We start from the raw sequence: 14,998 nt of genomic DNA on the forward strand, positions 1-14,998 counted from the left end.
GGCCTATCTACAGTACAAACCGTATGGCCATTCGGTGTTTCTGTGATTGGCTACCAGGTTGGGGAATAATGCTACGAACAAAACATTGTAGTGGTATTCGGATCAAGTTTCCCCTTGGAACTTGATCCCCTTCGGATCAATTTCCCCTTCGGGTCGAGATTCCCTTCGGACCAAGTTTCCCTTCGGATCAAGTTCTCCTTTGGATTGAGATTCCTTTCAGATCAGGATCCCCTTCGGGCCAGAATTGCATTTGGGTCGAGATTGCCCTCAGGCTGAGTTCGCCTTCAGAACATTACAAAAGTGTCGAAGAGAAAATAGTTGTAGAAAAGATCCTTCACTTTCTTCACTTGAAATTTAATGTTAAGTTTTCTGCAATTGTAGAAATGTCAGATCTGGACACTCTTATTGTTGACAAATTACATGGTATCTTAACAACTTACGGGATGAGAACAAATGTTGAGGGCACTTCCAAAGGATAAATGATAGTCCAAGCTTCTAAAGTGAGTAATGATAGGGAGAAAAAAGAAAGTGAAAGCTTAGATGAAGGGTCAAATGAAGAAATTGCAGAACCTGTAAGCAAGCTGAAAAAGGGTTTTCGCAAGAACAAATGCAAGCTCGCTTTGAAGTGTTTCAATGGTGGGAAATTGGTTATTGTGCTTCGAAATGTCCCTATGATAAAGAAGAAGACAACCAAGATGAAAGGAACACAAAATCTAGGACTACAAGAATATTTTCCAAACGACAATGGAAAACTGATAGGTCCATAAGGGTATTATATTCCATGATGGCAGTGATGATACTTCCAACACTGAGGATGATAATCAAAATTATGAGATCTTATTCATGGCTGTAGATGATTTAAACTTGGAGGAGCATTCCTAAATTTGAAGAGACAAACTTCACCATTTGGAGTTTCAGAATGTTGATAAACGTTAAGTTTCTAGGTGTAAATGTGTGGAGATCAATTTCAGCTGATCATGAAGATATTGCAAATTCCGAGAATTTGAAGGCAGCAGATGCTAAAGCAAGGAGTTCCGTTTTTAGTTGCTTGGATGATTTACAACAAAAGATTTACATGCATCTCAGTTCAGCCAAAGAGATTTGGGAACAATAACATGAGATTAATAACATAAAACCACAAAATGACATTGCTTGTGTGACTGTTGAAGATATTCAAGTTAAGTCACTGGGAGAAGGAACATTAACTGATGAAGAACATGATGTTGATGGAGTGGGTCTTGAGCTTGAGTTGGTGGTAGTGCTGGCTAAGATTAAAATGCTGAAAAAGAAGAATCAAAGTCTTGTTGAACTGCTGGAGGCAGAGAGTGAAAAAAACTAAAGATTGCTATGGCACTTAGTGAAGCTGAAAAACAATTGATTGATTCCTAAATCTTGAATGAGGAGGCCAAGAAAATACATGAGAACCTTGAAAATCAGATTCAGCTAAAGGAAGAAAGCATCAACAAGTTAGTGGCTGAAATTCTTTCATAAAGAAATATTAGTAGATCTACTATCTTATCAAGTGAGAAGATTTCTAACAACAACAACATGTCTTGGGATGATATTCTTGCTTCTCAAAAACAAACTCTTGACATGAGAGGAATTGGTTTGGAAGATGGTCAAATTCCTTGTCTAAAGGAAAGGGACAACTAGTGTCAAAAGGTGAGCAGCTTACTATCTCTGAACCAAGTCAGTCAAACAAGGTGAACATACCCTTCTTCTATGGTAATTGTTTATCATGCAATTATTTTGGACATAAGGCTTTAGATTTTGAAGCTGCTCCTAGAAGAAAGACTTATCAGTTTGAAAGAAATATCTTTGGCTCTCTTAGAAGATACAATTTAATTTGTTACAGTTGTAACAAGTTTGGTTGTACTTCATTGTTTTGCAAGAATTATAGTGCGGGGTCATTCATTAATTCTGAAACTAAAGGGAAGCCAAAGTTTACCAAGGTATAGAAGGAGGACCAAGAGGCACCCCTCAAGGTTCTAGTTGTTCAAACTGCCCTTCTAGCAAGAAACATAATTTATTTAGTGTGAGTTAGCTATGTGAGCAAGGGTATGATCTTGAGTTTAATTCAAATTCTTGCATCATTAAGAAAGGGGAAGATGTCATAGCTAATGCAACTAGAGCAATGAACAATCTTTTTATTCTTGATGACGGTAATGCTGAAACTGTTTAAGAAAAGTGGATGATGCTTGGCTTTGGCACAAGTGTCTTGGACATTAATTTGATAATTTGATCCAGATCAGCAAGAAGGAAGCGGATAGAGAAATGCCAAAGATAGAGAAACCAATTGATATTGTTTGCAAGAATTGTCAAGGAAAGCAAACAAGAGCTTCATTCAAACCAAAAGTATATACCAGCAACAAGCCACTTGAATTAGTCCACACAGATCTTTGTAGACCAATTAGGACAACGAGCCTTCAAGGTGAGAAATATTTTATGTTGATGATTGATGATTATGCTTGCATTACATGGGTTACATTTCTAAAAGAGAATCAGAACCTTTAAATAAGTTCAAACTGTTTAAAGCCTTAGTTGAAAATGAAATAGATTTGAAGATTAAATGTTTACATTTTGATAGTGTTGGAGAGCTCACTTCTAATGCGTTTATGAGCTTTTGTGAACAACACACAATTAGAAGACAGGTTTCAGCTCCCAAAACACCACAACTAACTGGTGTTGGGCAAAGGAAGAATAGAATAGTCCAAGAGATGGCGCATTGCTTGATGAATGAAAGAAAGGTAAGTGATGCATTTTGGAGAGAGGTTGTCCATACAACTGTATACAATCAAAATAGGACATTATTGAGGTCCAAGTTTAACAAAACTTCATATGGACTTTGAATAGGTAAACAGGCTATAGTCAAGTATTTTAAAATTTTTGGCAGCTCATGCGACATTAGAAGAGATGAAGATAGCTTGGGTAGATTTGATTCTAGGACTGATGAAGGAATATTTCTTGGTTAATCCTCTAAGAGTAAAGCTTACAAATGTTGTAACAAGAGGTTACATAAGTTGGTTGAAAGTGTAAATGTTAAAATTCATGAGTTTAGCAACAAGTCTAGTGAGAATATGGACACCATAGATGAAGATAAAGTTCAGACCAGCACTGCTGTACCCACATCTTCTCAACCCTCACAAGTTGGAGCAGCTAGCAAAGGTGAAGAAAATGCTAAGGAAAAGTCACAATCACATAGTGGAAGTGAAATCTCTTCCCTTGATAAAGCTGAAACCTCACATGCGCATTCCGAGCATGACAAACAAGGGGAAATTGATGATTCTTCTTTTAAGGCTCCTAAGTTTGTTCAAGGGAATCATCCTTTAGACCAAGGAATAGCTGAAAGGAGAAGTAGGGCTACAAGAAAGAATGTTAATTACTTTGAGGGCGATGATTTTTCACTAATCTCTTTGTTTGAGCCAAAATATTATGAAAAGGCAGTCAAGATTGAGAATTGGATTGCAACTATGAAGGAAGAGTTGGAGCAAATCCATAAAAAGAAAGTACATGGGAGCTTGTGCTAGACCCAAGGACAAGAATGCAATTGAGACAAAATGGGTGTTTTGTAATAAGGTAACTGAAGAAGGTAATGTTATAAGGAATAAGGCACATTTGGTTTGCAAAGCGTACTCAAAAGTCGTAGGTATTGATTTTGATGAGACATGTACATCTGTAGCTAGAGTAGAAGCCATTAGAATGTTTCTAGCTCATGCTTCATTCAAAGGCTTTAAAGTATTTCAAATGGATATTAAATCAATGTTTCTAAATGGTGATTTGAATGAGGAAGTATATGTTGAGCAGCCAAAAGGTTTTGTGTTAACTAATAATTTGGATCATGTGTACAAGCTGAAGCAAGCGCTTTATGGACTTAAACATGCTCCTAGAGCTTGGTATGACAGGATGGACAACTACCTACTGCAGGAAGGCTTCAAGAGAGGATATGTGGACAAAAACTTGTATGTCAAGGATGAAGATAACAACACTCTTATAGTTGTGGTATATGTTGATTATCTGATTTTTGATTGCGACAACTTTAAAATGACCAAGAAGTTTGTTGATTGAATGAAAAACAAATTCGAAATGCCTCTGATGGGTGAGTTGTCTTACTCTCTTGGTGTACAAATTAGTCGATTGGATGAAGGTATTTTCATTTCACAAGCTAAGTATGTTAGAGGGCTGCTTAAAAGATTCAAGATGGAAGATTGTAATCCGGTCAACACTCTTACGAAAACTAGATGCAAGCTAAGTAAGGATGATGTGTCTCCCATTGTTAATCAAACTTTTACAGGTCTATGGTAGAAAGTTTGTTATTTGGTATGGCCACAAGGCCGGATATCGTGCATGTTGTTGGATATGTTGCACCCTTTCCAGCCTCACACAAGCAAACACATGTTCATGCTGGTAATAAAATCTTTAAATACTTGAAAGGAACTGTTGATTATGTTCTTTAGTTTCCTAAAGGTTCTGTTCTTTCTCTAACTTATACAGATGCAGAATGGGGTGGTTTAGTGGATGATAAAAAGAGAACAAGTGGCTGTGCATTCTTCTTGGGTGGTTGTCTTGTCTCTTGGTTCAATAAGAAACAAAGTTGTACTTCTTTATCTATTGTTTGAAGTGGAGTATATTGCAGCAATATCATGTTGCACGCAGGTGATTAGCATGAAAGCACTTTGCTTGATTATAAGATTCAATTTGCTAATCCTCTTTGCATATATTGTGACAATACGAGTGCAATTGATATTTCTAAGAATTTAGTCATGCATCCTCGCACTAAGCACATTCCTAATAAGCATCATTATTTGAACGAACGAGTTGCTAACAATATGGTCAAGATGGAGTAGGTTTGTTCAAAGGAACATGTGGCTGACATATTTATAAAACCCTTACCCTAGGAATGCTTTGAGTATCTTCGAAGCAAGTCCGGTGGTCTACTACCTCACTAAATGACATATACTCCGGGGGACTGTGTCATTGTTATATATATTTTTCTTCAGATATGTTTTGGTTTCAGATTGTGTGGTCATTGATGTCAAAGAGGGAGTATGCTTTTAGGGGGGTTCTATATTTTGTTTCCGAAGTTGCTTTAAGTATGGGTTGCTATCAATAATAAATAGGGGGAGAATGTATTAGAATATTATAATATTTCTTTAATGGTCATCTTAGTTAGCCTTTAGTTTATTGAGTAGTTTCTTTTCTCGTCTTTAGTTCATGATTTTTTCTTTTAGAAACATTGTCTTTATAAATTTAAATAAGGAGCTTTCATCTCTTTTGTCTAATATAACTACAACACCAATTTATCATAACATTGTATCGGAGGTGGTCAATGATATTTCATAAAATGTGGAGGAGTTTTTAAGGAAAAATGTGCCTCTTCTGATATTTAATTTTTTCTAGGAATATTTTTTGTAATTTTCCGTTGTTCGATTCACCTTGAAGAGTTGGATTGCCTTTATATGAGTCTAGTGATTGCCAAATTCCAGTTCTAGACAATGCCTACACTAAGTCATAGTGACCGTATGGTGTAGCCTGGGTAGGCTGTATGGTGCATAGTGGATGGAGGATTGAAGGGTAGTGTGTCTATAGAGACTGTACAGTATGGTGGTTGGACTAGCCGTACGATATGTAGGTGACCATATGTAATGAAGGTATTGCTCTGATACCATTGACAAAGGGCCACACCACCCTTACCAACTCACACCACCCTTACCAACTCACAACCAAGAATGCAACAATATGAAGACCAAGAGAAAATAAAATGCTTCCCAAGAAATTTTATTAAAATTGAAAATCCTTAGCAATTACAATTACATTTCTGCAAGATCTCTCAAGATCCAATCCAAACCCAACCTAGTCCAGATCCAAACTCTAGTAGAAACCTCTGAGATCTCAACTTGTGCTCGCAAGCCACCAAGCAACCTCCTTGTTTCTAAACCGCAGTCACTAGCTCTTCTCACAAACTCTATCTAAGATCCAAGTGTAAACTGCCTCACATTCGGTGCTCTGTCCACAGACTCAGGAAAACTCACTCTTCACTTCCTCCTCTTTTACACCTTCCAACTTTCTCACCTTGAAGCTTTTCCTTCCAAAGCTTTCACCTTTCCAAGCTTCTCCTTCTCGAGCTTTCACCTTTTTCTCGAGCTTGATTAGAAATGCTCATATGCCTTTCTTAAATAGGCACTTACCACCCAATGCATAACTTATCCACAACTTTCTAGAATTCCACCTACACAATATCCACAACCTTCTATAATATCCACAACCTTCTAGAATTACAACTAAGCACCACCATGTGGCCCAATTAGAAAATTACATTTCCTTTATGGATCACAACAAATATTAAGTGCAAGATTTAAGAAACTTTCCACAAGCTTCTAAGATGCCACTTACACACCTCGATTAATGTAATGACAACTATTTTTCTTATTTTTCTATTTATGCCACCTATGCACCTCGAAAATATAAATTCCTGCTTTTCTCCTTTTTTCCATTTTAATTTTTTTTTGTTATTTCTCCTCAAATTTTCGTCACTTTCTCTCTCCTCCACTTTTTTTTTTTCAATTTAAAAAAAAAAAAAAAAAAAAAATTTCCCATGCAAGATGCTCTTGCATCAGTATGATAAGGTCTTGGAGTCCATACGGATTGTAGGGTGGATGGTGTGTGGTGTTCTAGGGTGGCTATACGGTGGTAGGCCAAGGGTGAATGGGAAGGCCATACACTAGCAAATACAGAGTATGAACATGCAATGTCGATGTGTGGCGTGATTGTATGCCTTCCTAGTAATGAATTAGAATGAAAACCAACAAACCAACAACACAAATGAATTGCCAATGAACACTGTAATTTATATATACATATGTCAATAATCCAGAAACAATGATACTTGTAAATAATAATGATGCTCCAATTTGCTAGACCCGAGCAAGAATTACAGAGACAGAATAGGGTGAGGGTTGAATCCCACTGAAATTGGAGAAAACCAAGTAGGGAAGATCTTTCACTTCTGAAATGGCAAACAATATTGAACTCCAACAGGAATTCGCAGTACAAAGAAATAATCCAAATCGCATACCAACTACTACCTACATGCCATTCTTAAATACCCTTCGAAGGAACTTCCTGAGGGTTTACAAAGATAGCCGATGGCCACCCCTACGGAAACAATAAAATGAAAATGGGTCCGAGGTATAGTAAATCAATTGCCTCATAAACAAAGTTTTGATTAATTATTTATTTAATGACAGAAACATTATAGTCCTCCTGTCCCATAATTTTCTTGTCCTCAAGCAACTGCAGTGCCGGATGCTCCATAATGTGTTCACCTTCTCAAGTCGCGTCATCTAACAATAAGTGTGTCCAGTCTACCAAGAATTCCCTCAAGATATGGTTCCATAGAGTCTTCTCCCGTACATCAATGATTTCGGCTGGTTCTAACATAAGCTTCCCTTCTTCATTGAGCGATGGAAGATCTGTAGTTACTGCGATGTTTTATCCCACGACTTTCTTCAGGCAAGAAACATGAAAGACATTATGGATGCGGCTTCCTTCTGGAAGTTCAAGTTCATAGGCAACTTCACCGATGCGGTGAGCTATACGATAAGGACCATAAAAATGTGGCTTTAATTTTTCTTTCCCCTTTGCCTTCAATGAGGACTATCGGTATGGCTGTAGTCTGAGATAGACCAAGTCTCCCACTTCAAAACTTCTCTCGATCCGGTGTCTATTGACGTAGATCGTTTGTTGATTCTGCACCCTTTGTAAGTTTTCCTTCAAGTATCTCAGGATGTCTTGCCCTTCCTGAAGCTAGTCCATTGCCTTTGGTGCGTGACTGTCACCTGCAACCAGAGTAATGAGAATCACCCAAAAATCGCGTGAATCGGCGATTCAGTGATTAGATTCATGGATGGCGATTTTTTCGGAGTTGGAAATCGCCATCGCCAATTTCATCGCCTAAATCGCTTGAATCGCCCAAATCGGCAATTCATCCAAAAAATCGCCCAAATCGCCTGATAAAATCGCCAAGAAATTGCCCGTGGGCAGTCAAGTATGGACTTGTAAAATTAAAAAAAATCACTTGTTTTTTAAATTTCTTTTTGACCTATTCTCTTTGTTATAACCCTAAAGGGCCTTCTATTTGTTTAACATGAGTAGAAGAGAGAAAAAGTGAGAGAGAAGAAGAGAAAAGAAAAGCCATAGGTTTCTAACCGGCAAGAAGGAAGAGCACAAAAGAGATCAACAATCCATTTGGGGAGGCCATCAATTGCATTGGGAGCATTAAGGAGCCAATCTCAACACTCCTCAACTCATTTGCAAGAGGTAAGTGCTCATTTTTTTTTTGCATGTTAGTGTATTATGCATTTTTGTTAAATTTTTAGTGTATTATGCATTTTTTGTTAAATTTTTATAGTTTTCAAGATTTTTAGTTTAGATCTTGAATGTTCTTTATTTTTGCTAAGTTGCAAACTAGGGTTTGTTGTTTTGTAGCTTTTATTAGCTTCAAATTTTGATATTTTACGTAATTTTTTTTTATTGCAGCAGCGTTTGCTTTCATTTTTCGCAAATTTGCAATGGGTAGAAAAGATGAATGTTGGAAATATAACGAAGAGTTTCTTGGAAGAACTAAATATCAAACAAAATGTATTTTTTGTAAAGAAAAAATAACTTCTGGGGGTATTTATAGATCGAAATACCACATTGCTGCTATACCTAGACACGATGTTACAATTTGCAATCACCAAACTCCTGAGGCAAAACGCAGTTGCTTAATGGCATTAGAAAAAATTGAAAAAGACAAAGCCAATAAGAAAATGCAACTTGAAGGGTTAAGGGGTATTGGCTCCCATGTTCCCGCATCCGCAGCCGCATCCACATCTGCATCTGCATTAGCTTCCGCATCCGTAGGTTGTGTTGGAGAGGGTTCTTCTAGGCCTCCTTTTTATTCTAGTTCTTCTGCTCGTGCTAGTGCTAGTGCTAGTCAGTCACATACTGAGACAGAGTCCCACACCAACCTATTGCAGCCTATAGTGCGGAAAAACATAATGGATAGTTACTTTGTGCCCCGCACTACTCCTGGTTCCCAACCCACTCTTGAGGGCATGGGTTTGAACAAGGAGATTCATGATGCTGCCAGAAAGGAGATATGCAAATTTTGGTACTTTTGCAACATTCCATTTATTGCAGCCAGGTAATTGATTCTTTTTTTTTTGTTTTCTTTAAAGTTAAAATTAAAAGTAAAAGTAAAACTTTAATTATATCTACTTGTTTTATAATTTGAGTCTTTGACATCAAAATTTTTATTTGTGACAGGGCTCCTTATTGGCAGAACATGATAGATGCGGTTGCTATTTGTGGTCCGGGGTTTAAAGCCCCAACTGAGGCTGAGTTGAGCAGATACCTCTTGGATGAGATGGTAGAGGACATGAGGGCTGAGCTCGAGGAGAACCGAAAGGAGTGGATTGGAAAGGGTTGCACCATCATGATTGATGGTTGGACAGATAGGAGGAATAGAACACTCCTCAATTTTCTTGTATCCTGTGGAGGTGATTGATCATTCTACTTTCCTACATACATAATTGTAAATTTTGATTTGTTGAATGCTAATTTGTTGATGATCCATTTAATATTCTAATTCGTTGTTTTGTTACTTGTAGGATATACCATGTTCATCAAATTCATCGATGCTTCCGCACATGTGAAAAATGCCACATACTTATGTGAGGCTATTGAGGAAGTCATAGCAGAGGTGGGAGAACAAAATGTGAACCAGGTGGTGACGGATAATGCAACAAATTATGTTGTTGCAGGTAAACTTTTAACTTTTCAAGTTTTGAAAATAAATTTATTTGAATTTCTAATTGACTTAAAATTGTTGTAGGTAAACTTTTGATGGAGAAGCACCCCACCATATTTTGGGCCCCTTGTGCGGCACACTGCATTGACCTCATGTTGGAGGAAATTGGCAAATTTGAGTTTGTCAAGTCATGTGTGGAAAGGGCAAAAAACATATGCAAATTCATTTATAATCATTCATTTGTCCTTAGCACAATGAGGAAGTACACAGAAGGCAAGGAGTTAGCTCGCTCAGGTATCACGAGGTTTGCCTCGAATTTCATCACCCTATAGTCCTTGTTGACATCAAGGGATGAATTGAGGAGCATTTTTGTTGGGCGGGATTGGATTTCCTCTTCCTATGCTACGACCACTGCAGGGATAGATGTGGCGGATTGCATATTTGATGAGGATGGTTTTTGGAAACCCGCTAGAGAAATCCTAAAGGTAAATTTATTGCAATTTAACATTTAGTATTTTACTTTTACTTTAAGTTATATTATTTTATATTTAAGTTTTGACTCAAATTTTTTGTTTTACTTTATATGTAGGTCACTGAGCCCCTTGTAGCTTTGCTACGAACTGCTGATGGGGAGAAGCCCTCTATGGGCTACATTTATGAGGGCATGGATAGGGCCAAGGAGGCCATCAGAGCCCAATATGCAGGAGTGCAGGAGAGGTATAGCCCTATTTGGGACATCATCGATAGGAGATGGCAGAATCAACTCCATCGACCCATCCATGCAGTAGCTTACTTTCTGAATCCGACATTTCGTTTCTGTCCTGAGTTCAAGGCGGATGCGGAGGTTATCACTGGCTTATACACAGTGATTCAGAGGTTGAGTAGCGATGAAGATAGCGCTATTGTGATTGTTGAACTAGACCAGTTCAACAATAAAGAGGGGCCACTTTTCTCTGGCAAGATGGCCATAAATGCTTAGACAACACTACAGCCAGGTAAAAATTAAATAATATATTCAATGTTCATGAATCTAGATTCTAAACTTAAAGTTGATTGTGTAATTTTAGAGTTAACTTGTAATTTGTAAATGGGACTAATTGTTTCTATTTTCCCTTATTGCAAATAGGTCGTGGCAAATGTTTGGGGCCACAATCCCAAAACTTCAAAAAATTGCCCTCCATATTCTGAGTCAGCCAAGTAGCGCTTCTGGATGTGAGCGTGGTTGGTCCATGTTCGAGCACATCCATTCGAAGAGGAGAAACAGGTTGACAGTGCAGAAATTGAATGATATTGTCTTTGTTCATTACAACCTTCATCTTAGGATTAGACAGATTTTGGACACTGACTCCTCTCTGATCATTCTGGAGGAGATTGATCCAGAATTAGAGTGGCTCACAGAGGTTGTGGATCCAGTCTTCACTGAGGAAGACCGTGTGTGGGTTGACCAGGTGGATATAGAGGTTGAGGCAACTAGAGCACGTTCTTCAGGCATTGGTAGATGCACACGTGCACGCACAGGCACAGGCCCTAGCGACGTTCGTGAGCCCATCTTACATGCGGGAGATATGGCTCGGTAGTCCTCTAGGACCTACATTAGACGACTTGCTACTAGGCAGACTGGATACTCAGAGGCTGAGGCTGAGGCTGCAGTCGAGCTTCAGGATGATGTTGAGGATGATGATGATGATGACTATGAGTCTGAGGCTTGAGCTGGAGCCTTGTTTTTATATTTTGTTTACGGATATTGATACTGAATCATTGATAGACATATGTTTCAAACTTTCATGGATCTTCATCTTAGATTCTTACATTTATGATTTGATGTCTTATGGATCATCTTACATACATTCTATGATTTAAATCATTATGATCATTTGATTTCTATATACTTTAGCTAGCCTACAATTTACATTTTAGATAACATAGTTACATATGTGATGGATTCTATGTTCCATGTTTATGTATGTTAAGTTTTAACTTCTATTTGATGATGTTATAGTGTGTTTAAGTTATATTCAATAAAGGGTGCATGAAATAAGTTTTAAATTGTTAAAATCTTCAACTTTAAAGGGTTTTTTCAAATTTGCCGATTCATTGCCAATTCAGGATTTGATTCGGCCTTGCCGATTCCGATCCGATTCCGATTCTTGTTACCTTGCCTGCAACCATGTTGATAAATGAAAGGGGTTCATACCCATACAATGCTTTAAAGGGCACCATCCCAATGGACATGTGATAAGTTGTATTGTAACATTATTCTCCCAGATGCATCCATTTGACCCATACCCATTGTTGTGTCGAAATGTAGTTTCGGAGGTAGCCTTCTATCCACGTGTTCACAATCTCCGTCTTCCTGTTTATCTGAGGGTGGTAGCTAGTACTTGGCGATAATTCTGTTCCTACCAACTGAAACAATTCTGTCTAGAAAATACTTCGAAACTGACCATCCCTATCACTAACAATGTCTTAGGGCAACCCGTGTAGACGAAAAACTTCTTTGAGGAATAATTCAGCTTCCTATGCGGCCTAGAAATCTGAGTAGACAGTGAAGAAGTGTGCATACTTCGTCACTCTGTCAACCACCACAAAGATACAATCCTTCTCGTTTACCTTTGGAAGTCCAGTGATGAAGTCCATAAAGATACTTTCCAACTTCTGTTTTGGTATTGGCAAGGGTTGCAGTAACCCGACAGGTAAACTATGTTCGGTTTTGTTTTGCTAAGAGACTGCACATTCTTGTACATACTACAATACATCTTCTTTAAGTCCCTTACATGAAAACCTCTCCCTAAGTTGTTTAAAGGTTTTGAGAAAACCTAAGTGTTCGACCAAGGGTGAGGCATGTATTTCCTTCAGGCAATTCTAGCTTCAGTTTGGATTCAGGCACTAAGTATATCCGATCCTTATAATAAATAACATCATCCACTACCTTGTATCAGTCATCCTGAATGTCGCTGCCCATTATTTTACATGCAAATCTGTTTTTGGAATATTCTACCAATAAGTGTGCTTTCCAGTTAGCTGAAATTTGAGAGAGTAAGTAGATGGTGGGTTTTTTTGACAAGGCATTTGCAACTACAATGTTCTTTCTCTTCACATATTCAAAATGTCGAATCAAAAGCCTGAATCTTACTTACCCATTTTTGTTGCCTCTCATTCAAATCCTATTGCTCCAGAAAATATCTCAAATTATTATGATTAGTACAGATGACAAACTTGGCACCTACCAAATACTACTGAAACTTGGTTAGTGCATGCACGATGGCTAACATTTTTTTGTCATAGATGGAATATAGATGCTCTGTTTGTGTAAGCGTCCGACTCTCATAGGCTATAGGGTGTCTATCTTGTATGAATATTGTGCCAATGCCTTCTCTGGATGCATCACACTCCAGAATGACTAGTTGAGTGAAGTCAGGTAAGGTGAGAACTAGGCAAGTGCTCATTGCCTCTTTTAACTTATCAAAAGTGTGTGTTCTTTTTCATTCCATTGGAAAGAGCCTTTCTTAGTCAGATTTGTTAATGGTGCATTGAGCTAAGAGAATCCTTTTACAGACATTCGATAATAACTGCATAATCCAAAGAACCCTTGCAACTCAGAGAGCGATTTTGGTGGGGGCAAATCAAAGATTGCTTGAATCTTCTCTTGGTGGACCTGCACTCCGTATTTGCTGACAATGTGCCCTAGGTACAATATTTTTGTCATCCCGAATTCACACTTGGATTGCTTGGTGAACAAAGACTGAGCCTCCATGGTCTCTAGGACTTCAACCAAATTAGGTGTTCTTCCTAAGTTTTGCTGTAAATGAGGATATCATAAAAAATGCTAGCAAGTACTTATGCAATTGTTTTTTGAAGATGTGATTGATGCAAGACTTGAAAGTCGTTGGTGCATTCGTTAATCCGAACGACATGACCAGGAACTCATAATGCTTATAGTGACAACGAAAAGCTGTCTTCTCCACCTCTTCTTCCCGTATGCGGATCTGATGGTAGCCAAAATGGATATCTATTTTAGAAAAATATACCGCACCATGCAATTCATCCAACAATTCATCGATCTCGATAATAGGGTATCTATTTTTTTTGTTTTCTTATTTAACGCATGGTAGTCCACATGCATGCGCATTGTTCCATCCTTTGTAGCCAATACTATTGATGATGCAAAAGGGCTAGAGTTGGGATGGATCCATCCTTTCTCGAGTAGTTCCTGAATTGTTTTCTCGATCTCATCTTTGAATTTTTTTGGATGTTGGTATGGGGTGGTGATAATCGTCTTCGCTCCTATTTCTAGTTCAATGGTATGCTTAAAACCTCGATGGGGAGGTATTCTTGATGGAATGTTGGAAAAAACTTGCTCATATTTATCCAAAATGGGTTGAAGTTTATTATATAGATAGTACGCCTGTTGACACTTAATTGGCTCTGTAGACATGAAGCACTATGTGGCCCACACAATGTCATCATGTTGGAAAATAACTTCCATTTTCTGTTCGGATACTTCCTTCGGACCTTCATTCGTCATCCTTCTCAGGACCACCTTTTTTCCATCAACCACAAAAGTGAAATTCATTCCCTAAAAAATTGTGTGTACTCATCCAGAGATTCCATCCATTGTATGCCTAAAATGACTTCCATATCTGCCAGGTCTACTACAAAGAAGTCTTATGTTTTTGTGTGGTTACCCATGGTGATGCTTTACTGGAAAACAAGGTGTGTGCATGGTAACATTGAACCTCTGACAACTTTGACTTGGAACCCTGTGTGAACTTCTGTGGGCAATCCCCTTCGCTACACGAGTGATGAATTTATGAAATTCAAGGTAGCTTTGTTGTCGAACATTACAATCACCCTTTGACCTTGGAGAGTTTGCCGTACCTTAAAAAATATATATCTTGGGCTGCTAGCAAGGGCGATGGTTCCTCCGTGTTTCACTAATGCTGCTACTCTCTTCGTATGGTTGAGATTGATGTCTTCAGGGACCTCCTGTTGGTGTTCATCGACGTTAGAAGAGTCCTCTTGCTCATCATTCGGCATGACCTCAATGTAATGTACCTTCCCTTTTCCAAGGCATCTATGTCCATGCTTCCATGGTTCTTTGCAACTAAATCATAATTTCTTCCTTCGTAGATCTTGCCTGGTGGCTTCATCCATCGGGGGCTTGCTTGGTGAAGGTCGACTTTCTTTTGGTGCTAATGGAGGCTTGAA

The 14,998-nt window shown here is 38.3% G+C and overlaps 2 protein-coding genes across 7 annotated transcripts in view; both read left to right on the forward strand.

Moving 5' to 3' along the window:
* Nucleotides 1-14,998, forward strand: part of LOC149554547 (pfkB-like carbohydrate kinase family protein) — a 225,161-nt gene that overhangs the window by 117,571 nt on the left and 92,592 nt on the right. The window lies entirely within an intron of this gene.
* Nucleotides 6,559-10,781, forward strand: LOC149554548 (uncharacterized). Its single transcript, XM_089828597.1, has 5 exons — nt 6,559-9,184; nt 9,307-9,539; nt 9,651-9,803; nt 9,875-10,275; nt 10,380-10,781. Exons 1-4 carry the CDS (start codon nt 8,568-8,570, stop codon nt 10,120-10,122), a joined length of 1,251 nt encoding a protein of 416 aa, XP_089684723.1. The 5' UTR covers nt 6,559-8,567; the 3' UTR covers nt 10,123-10,275; nt 10,380-10,781.

This window comes from Cupressus sempervirens, chromosome 5, assembly GCF_028749045.1.
Source record: "Cupressus sempervirens isolate cs-2001-9-10 chromosome 5, ASM2874904v1, whole genome shotgun sequence".
Lineage (NCBI taxonomy): Eukaryota > Viridiplantae > Streptophyta > Pinopsida > Cupressales > Cupressaceae > Cupressus > Cupressus sempervirens.

Coding starts and splice junctions, on each gene's coding strand:
- LOC149554548 (XM_089828597.1), top strand. CDS start 8,568: ATGGGTAGAAAAGATGAATGTTGGAAATATAACGAAGAGTTTCTTGGA. Junction 9,540..9,650: donor TTTTCTTGTATCCTGTGGAG/GTGATTGATCAT, acceptor TGTTACTTGTAG/GATATACCATGTTCATCAAA. Junction 9,804..9,874: donor AACAAATTATGTTGTTGCAG/GTAAACTTTTAA, acceptor AAATTGTTGTAG/GTAAACTTTTGATGGAGAAG.